The sequence below is a fragment of the Malurus melanocephalus genome, unplaced genomic scaffold (genome assembly GCF_030028575.1).
Source record: "Malurus melanocephalus ecotype Western Australia unplaced genomic scaffold, MMel_1.1 scaffold_188, whole genome shotgun sequence".
Lineage (NCBI taxonomy): Eukaryota > Metazoa > Chordata > Aves > Passeriformes > Maluridae > Malurus > Malurus melanocephalus.
The window spans coordinates 436,631-444,206 of NW_026623420.1; the positions used below are offsets into that span (position 1 = coordinate 436,631).

The following is a 7,576-nucleotide window of genomic DNA, read 5'->3' on the forward strand; positions in this document are numbered from 1 at the left end:
CGCAATGACAACTCAAGGAGTCCATGCTTTGTAAAACCAAGAGATCCACTTGCTGTGGTAATGTACTTTAGGTAATGCCAGGAGGTCTGTGTTACAAACCAGCTGCTGTTCATGCTTAATACTCTGCAGAGACAGGCCCTGCCTCCGTTACACACACCCAGAGAGATCCACTATTTCATTCCCTGTTAGGGATACTTTAGTACCTTTGTGCCCCACTGCAGCACTCAACAAAATCATCATCTTTCCTACACTCTGCCTCAACTCCCTCCCCAAATATCCTTTACCAAGCAGTGCTTAATTATCTGCTATGCCAATATCACCATGTGACAAGAATATAAATCTCTTCTGAATTTGGAGAACAATCATGCATGAGCAGAGGACTGCAGGAGTATGGACTGGACTAGCAAGGAAAAGGAACTKGCCACTCTGATTTCAAGATATTCTGTGTTATAAGAGAGCAGGACTTTGTCCTGTCCTGGGAGGAAAAAGGCCCTGATATGTTGGAGCATGTAAACCTCACAGCTAGWGGCATCTTCTTATGTTTTACCTTGATTGCTAGAAACATAGGGGCTGATTTAATCAAAGATCTCATGTTGCTGGATGTGCAGATCCAGGAACAGATCTGACACCCTGTTAACTGCTGAGAACAGAGCCAGACACTGCCTGCAGTGGCAGCCAGGATAAGACATGGAAAAACTTCTCTCTCCTACCATGACAGGTGGGGTGGCAGGAGCTTTGGTAAGGGCAGAGAGCACTGTGCCTGCCATGGCCCCACAGCCTGGGCAGCAGCTGCACACTGGCAAACCCTGAGGGGGAAGGAGATCCCCAGAACAAACGAGGCAACAAAAGTGGGAGGTGAGGAGACTGCAGCATGGAAAGGTGGAAATGTTTATCCCAGCATCTGTGAGGGGAATGACTGCAGGGAGAGAGAGAAGTGAGGATTGACGTGTCCAAGCTGTTAATCACGAGTGTGCAGACTGTGCTGTTACTGCGGGAAGGACACGAACACATCAATAGTGCAACAACAGACTGCACTGCCTGTGTCCGTGAGCACGGAGACACAAATGAGCTGGCCTGTGTTACAGAAGGTATGACTGACAGGACAGGACCTTTGAAAAAGAAACTCGCCCATGATAGTAAGTGAAATACCTGCTGCTCAGTGCCTCCCAGCTCAGAGAGTTTATCAGTACAATAAATAATAACCACATTATGGTAGCAGTTCCCCTCACGGGATCCCGCCGGGTTCCGCGGGCGGCAGCGCCCCCTTGTGGCCAGCCCGGAGCGCCGCTCTGCGCATGCGCGCGCTGACGTCATCGGCACGCGCCGGGAACGCCGCCACGCCATGGAGGGTGAGAGGAACGGGCGGAGGGGAGAGAGAGGAGAGAGGAGATAGGGGGAGAGTAGAGAGAGGGTTGGGGAGAGGGGGGATAGGGACAGGGGAAAGGGACGGACAGTGAGTGGTCAGGGTGAGTGGACAGGGGAGAAGGACGGACGGTGCGGGGTGCGGGAGAGTGGAGAGAGAGCTATGGAGGGAGAGGGACGAGGGGGAGAGGAGGGGACAGAGAGGGCTGAGGGGAGAGCGGTGGAGGGCGGGCGGCGGTGGCGGTGGAGGGTGCGGCATGGGGCTGACCCCCGCCCCGGCTGACCCCGGCCCGCCGTGCCTTGCAGGGCAGCTGTACCGCCCGCTGCCGCCCGAGGAGASCGGGGAGCTGCGGCTGCAGGTACGGACCAGCCCCGGGCCCCGAGCGCCCCGGGARTTTCCTGGGATTGCCTCCCTTACACGGTTTTATTAACCCCGCTAGGCACTGAAGGGACGGGGTGGGTCGCGCCCCTGGTTTCCCCTGTAAGTCTTTCTCGGAACGTGCCGTTTACATATAATGTAAAAATGGGTTTTTCCTCCCAAACGGACACATGAGTCCATCACTGGGATGGACCCGAGGGCCGGGATGTGCCCATGCTCGGCACTGCATGCAGGCTCTTCAGCCCTGGGAACATCCCCCTCCATTGGTGTTGACGGGAAGATCTCCCATTCTAATGAAGATTTTGACATCTTGATAAAAATACTGATCAGTAGCAAGTTCTAGTTTAATTAAAATTACTGTGTCCTTTCACATGTGTTTAGCCCCAGGACTCAGAAAAAGCCAAGACATTTGTACATGCCTTCCTGAAGCGCAGCATGCCCAAAATGAAAGATGAAGCTATCCAGGATATGTTAACTAGGAAGGCWGTAGTTCTTGAGCATTATGCCAAAAAAAAGGTCAAGCAAAAGAGGAAGAAGACAAAAGGTTTTACTGCCAAGCAGAGGAGAGAGYTGCGTCTGTTTGAAATTGAACCTGAACAGCAAAGGTAACATTTAAATGCTTTCTCTGTGTAGTAAAGAGGAAGTACATCAAAAGTATGTAAAAGCAGCAGCACATGCATAGGATAGGAACCTTTCGGTATGTAAAGTTAGTCTGAGACGCTACTTGTGGCATTTCACCGTGAGAAAAGAGTTCTTTTGTCTGTACAGGGACAGGATTCATTTCTGTTTATTTCATTTTGTATACCTAAAGATGACAGGAAATCAAATCCAAACACAGTCACTCTGGTTTCAGTTTTTAAAGTTGATTGTCTGTGACCAGAGTCAAAATTTTGCATAAGGTCCCTCAAGTGGTGCATGTTGAATGAAGCCCCTGCTTTGCAAAGAGAGCAAAAACAAGCAGGGAGATAAAATATCTTCGGTCTTYGGCATAGCATAACTCTCCAAAACACATCACTGCTTTGGTTGATAGGARCATATTTCATGTTTGTTTCATAAAGTAACACAGCTGGTTTTGGAGTCAGTCACCTTGCAGGGTAACTTAGGAGGTTAGGTAACTTATGCAGGTTATGTAACTTATATCCATCTGTGGATATGCAGATTACTTCAGTTATCAGCCAATGGGTTAGTTTTTAATACTTTTTTTTATTGCAGATATGCCATCTTCCTCCCACTCCATGAGCTCTGGAAACAGTACATCAGGGACCTGTGCCATGGACTCAAACCCGATGCGTATGTTGACATATTTTAAATGTAGTGGTTTTAGGTTTTTATATAGTAGATACTTGCAGTTTTGAGTTACTGCTTGAAACTGTAGTTAATTGATAAGGATACAGTATTATTTCTGTAAACCTTGACCATGATTATAGTAGTCATGGTCACCTTTTCTAAGCCTGACAGTTCATATGATTTTTTTTCTTCCTCTCTAATCCCACTCTCTTYTTCAAGGCAGCCCCATATGATTCAGGGCAAGCTGCTAAAAGCTGATCTCCATGGAGCTCTTGTTACAGGTATTCTGTTTGTTTGCTTTTATAACATCACCTGAAGTTAAGTAGATGCCCCTGTAGTTCAGGTGCTTATTTTTAAATTCGTTTCAGCATTGCTAATTCTAGAATTACACAGCTGAGGCAACAGAAGAAGAGCAAATAAAGTACATCTGAAATTTTCTAATATGTATTTCTGTTCTTTCAGTTACAAAATCGAAGTGCCCCTCTTATGTCGGGATAACAGGAATCATTCTACAGGAATTTAAACATGTTTTCAAAATTATCACTAAAGAGGACAAGTTAAAAGGTATGTAACACTTTTGTTTCAGTTCTCTTCATGACTTGAATGATTGAAAAGATTCTTCAACACACTATTYGTTTTGCACCTCTGAGTACATTTGTTTATACCAGTGCTTTTGGTTCTTTGCATGGAGTGGCTGAAGTCACTTACCACCCAACAGCCCGGTACCTTACCTAAAAGACATCTCATTAGAAATGAGCAGTTTTAAAAAAATTCAACACTTAACTATATGCTACTGCAGGAGCACTAACTTTGGTAACTCCAGCTAAATTTGGAGGTCTGGGTTATTTTTCTTTTGCCAAAGCATAAAAACTTTGAAATGCGGCGAAGCTCAAATGTACAGGTGAATAATGTCAGTATATTTTCATAACAGGGATTTACATTAGCCCACTTTGGTCAGTTTGTGTCTTTTTGCATTTTCAGTTGTTCCCAAGCTCAACAACGTATTTAGCTTGGAGCTTGATGGATTCATTTCCTACATCTATGGAAGCAAGTTCTTGCTCAGAGCAAGTGAGCGATCTGCAAAAAAATTCAAGTTGAAAGGAACTATTGACTTATRATTTTATGGAAAGTCAGAAGCATTCACAGAAATGTCTGCTGTYTTCCTGTAGTTCAAAGAGAAGATTTTCTGGCAGATTGGAAAAGCAACAGCCATGTGAAATATTCATAAAGCATTTCTTCTTACTGAAGAATAAGCAGTATCTGCTGTCTTTAAGCAGTCTCTCAGACTGTTGAAATTGGTTGTATCTGTTTTGTAATTTGTATATAATGTTCTGGCTTTTAATAAAGTTACATGGTTAGTATTAACTATCTTCTATTTTAGTTTCTAATTGTAAATTTGTACAGTGAAAATTATATCTTGTAACTCTGTAATAAATACTATTGTTGCCTTCTGTATAAATTGGGCTTTAGCTGCCTGTTTTATGCTGGCAGTGAGAGTGCAGGTGGTGACAGCTGCTCTTTATAATCTTTGTTCCTGACCAACATCAGCACCTTTGYCTGCTGCAGGCACGTGCAGGTAAACAGTTTGAGCTGACAGGTTTTACTTACCTGGAGTATCTCCTTGCTGTGCTTGGCACTGTTACAGATCCCATGTGTGTGTAATGTGAACATTCCATCCTGTCATGCAGCCCTAAGAGCTGTCTGCTCCCCAGTGCTCTCTGACACCCTGCTGTTTTCAGGTTTGGTCAGATGTGTCTGTGTGAGTAAATAGAGACATATCTGCTCTGTTCCCTRTGCATTGCCATGGCACAGTGCAGGGAACACAGCACAGCACGAAAGAGGGAAGCACCTGAAGCTAGAAATTCAGAGATGGAAGTGACCCCCATTCAATCTTGTATTTCAATTACCCACAGAATTGCCTTACGAATATTTAAGCTCTGTCCACAGAGCAATTGTGCCTCATGTAGCATCAGCCCTTTTTGTATTTTTTACTGTATACTTTATTTTTTATTGCCCAGATTACGATTTCTCATTGACCAGTCAGATTTTATGTGTTTGGGAGGTGGAAGCGACCCCTGTATTTAGATCATTTAACATTTTTCTGTTATAACAGTGGTTCTATGGCGGTTTTGCTACAAATGTAATTTTTTAGAAGCTTTTAATCAATTTCAATATCAGATGAAAGACTCAGACCTAGGAAAAGTTTTTCCCTGTCACCATCGAAGCACTTGTAGTCAACCAGGCTCATTTCTTTAAGAGAGCACAGCTTTTCCTCACATAATCACCCCCAAAGCTGAGTAACTGAGCTTGGGAGGGCAGCCAGAGCTCTTACCTGCACTGCGGGGCACCTGAGCCAGGAGAATGCCAGGACTCATCATCACCTCCAGCCCAGTCCTACAAAAACACTTTACTGGACTCCAAAGCTCCCCTTTCCTTTCTGGATCTGTTGCTGGGAGAGGTCATGGGAGAGCTGCATGTCCCTATCACAAACCCTCAGACACAAACCACACTCACCATCACTGAATGCATAAAGACATAATGTGGGCAATAAAGGTTTTCCAAAAAAGATCCTTTGAGATAAGGAAATGTAAGCAGTTGGTACAGAAATAAAAATCTTTGTTGCAATTATWGGAAGTATTGCCCTTTAGATGGGGAAAACACTGTTTTTGCTAGAGACAGATATTTTATATGGAGAAATAGTCATTTACACCAATGAGGATTTTTATCTGTGAAGTAAGAACAATATGTGTTAAGTTGTTGCACATAAGTTATTTTATGTTGCACCCATTACTCTTTTCAACATTCTCTAAAATTAAATTGCTTGGTTTCCTGTAAGAGGTCAGAAGGAAAAACAAACAAAGCTGCAGAAGCCATAAATCATAGCAGAAACTTTCAAGACAGTGACCTAGTTTTAATTTTGCTCATAGCCTTCAATGTAGCACCTAATTAAGACATCTGTTAAATGCTTATTATATTAAATTAATTGGGGGAAGCTAATAGAACTTTATTGGCATAGTCCAGTTAATTAACATTAAGGGCCTTTAATGAAGGGCTTAAAGAGACATTAATGGGGATGCCATACAAATTGGAATTAGGCACAATCATGTATCATTGTGCTGTGAAGGACATTACATGTTCTACCACATGGACATGGAGATGAACACAAGACAGCTTCCCATTGCTACTGACACTTCCAGTCCTTAAAACTGTTTTTAAAACAGTTTTTAAACTGTTTCAGTGACCACCAAAGCAAACGCTGCCTGGCAATGCCTTGCTAAGAGCAAGGCTGTTGTTATTTACGGTGAAGGGTGCCCAGGAGATGTCAGAGGGCTCCTCAAAGCAATCCCAGCCTAGTGGCACAGAGAGGTGACAGATGAATAACGAGCACAACAGCCCAGCATTCAGGATCCTTCACKGCAGCTGGTAAATCACCTGCAGAGGCATTTTTTTGCAATGCCTCCTGGTGCTCCTGACAGGCTGTAACTCACTCGAGCTGAGCCACCCCTGCAGAGCTGGGATCAGTGTCCACCACTGCAAATCAACCAACCCCATCCCGCCTGGGATCCTGAAACACGTTAAACTCCCCAGTGCTTGTCAAGGAACTTCCTTAGAAACTGGGAAATGGCAGCTCCCCCACCCATTCACGGCCATTCCCCATCTCCTCATTAGCTGAGACAGTAAATACTTAATGGATTTAATATTGGAAAATTGGAGAACTAATCACAGCTGCCTCTAATACGYTTCGTCCTTCATGTGTTCAGCTCTGGATTGCACTCAGCAGAGACACGTCTTCTGTAATGATTTTACACCTAAACTCCCACTAACCAGGGAATCATGAACAGCARTGAGCAATGTCTCACTACCTTACACACATCTCTGCTTTCCTCTTACTGTGTATGTATATTTATAAATAATATGAACTAAAAACAGTTGTAAGCAATCCAGTTACTGAATTTTGAACACTTAAGCAAGAAYAGAAAAACAAAAATCCCATAATTCCTGTTTGAAACCTCAAAATAATTTATTGTGGGAAATGTTTGAAATAAAAGCCAAGTTACATCCAAGGAAACACAGAATATTCTCTTTGAGGGGGACTCCCTCTAAAAGATGGATTAGATAGCAATACAGTGGAAACCCCCAAAACCTTCTGTGACTCTCTTTGAGAAACTCCTATTAAATCACTGAAATAACAGCACCACGTAGCTGATGTTAACTCTGTAAATTTGGTTCATCCAGTGTTTTAGAGAAGTGTGAGASAGAGCACAAAATTCTGATCCAGACCATGCTTTCAGGAAACAGCAGCRGTATTTTCTCAAAACCTGATTTTGAGCCTGTTACCAGAACAGTTCCATTCCCCACAACAAATGCTCACCTTCATTCCTGCTGTCAGACAAACTAAAACCCAATCAAGCCTGTCATGCTACAGCCCATGGTCCCACATACCAAGTCAAATTACACACCAACAGCTGATTCCATGGAATTTCACAGAGGTTTGATCTGCTTTTGCTTCATGCTTCCCTTCCTTAACTCTGTCATTCCTGTGCTAAT

General features: G+C 43.7%; 1 protein-coding gene across 3 annotated transcripts; it reads left to right on the top strand.

Moving 5' to 3' along the window:
* Positions 1 to 1,302: 1,302 nt before the first annotated feature.
* On the top strand, positions 1,303 to 4,585 carry POP4 (POP4 homolog, ribonuclease P/MRP subunit). Of its 3 annotated transcripts, XM_057373175.1 has the most exon segments (7): positions 1,309 to 1,349; positions 1,669 to 1,721; positions 2,123 to 2,346; positions 2,954 to 3,031; positions 3,248 to 3,309; positions 3,491 to 3,592; positions 4,010 to 4,582. In XM_057373175.1, coding segments are annotated over 7 exon segments (714 nt in total). In that variant the 5' UTR covers positions 1,309 to 1,342; the 3' UTR covers positions 4,198 to 4,582.
* Positions 4,586 to 7,576: the final 2,991 nt, after the last annotated feature.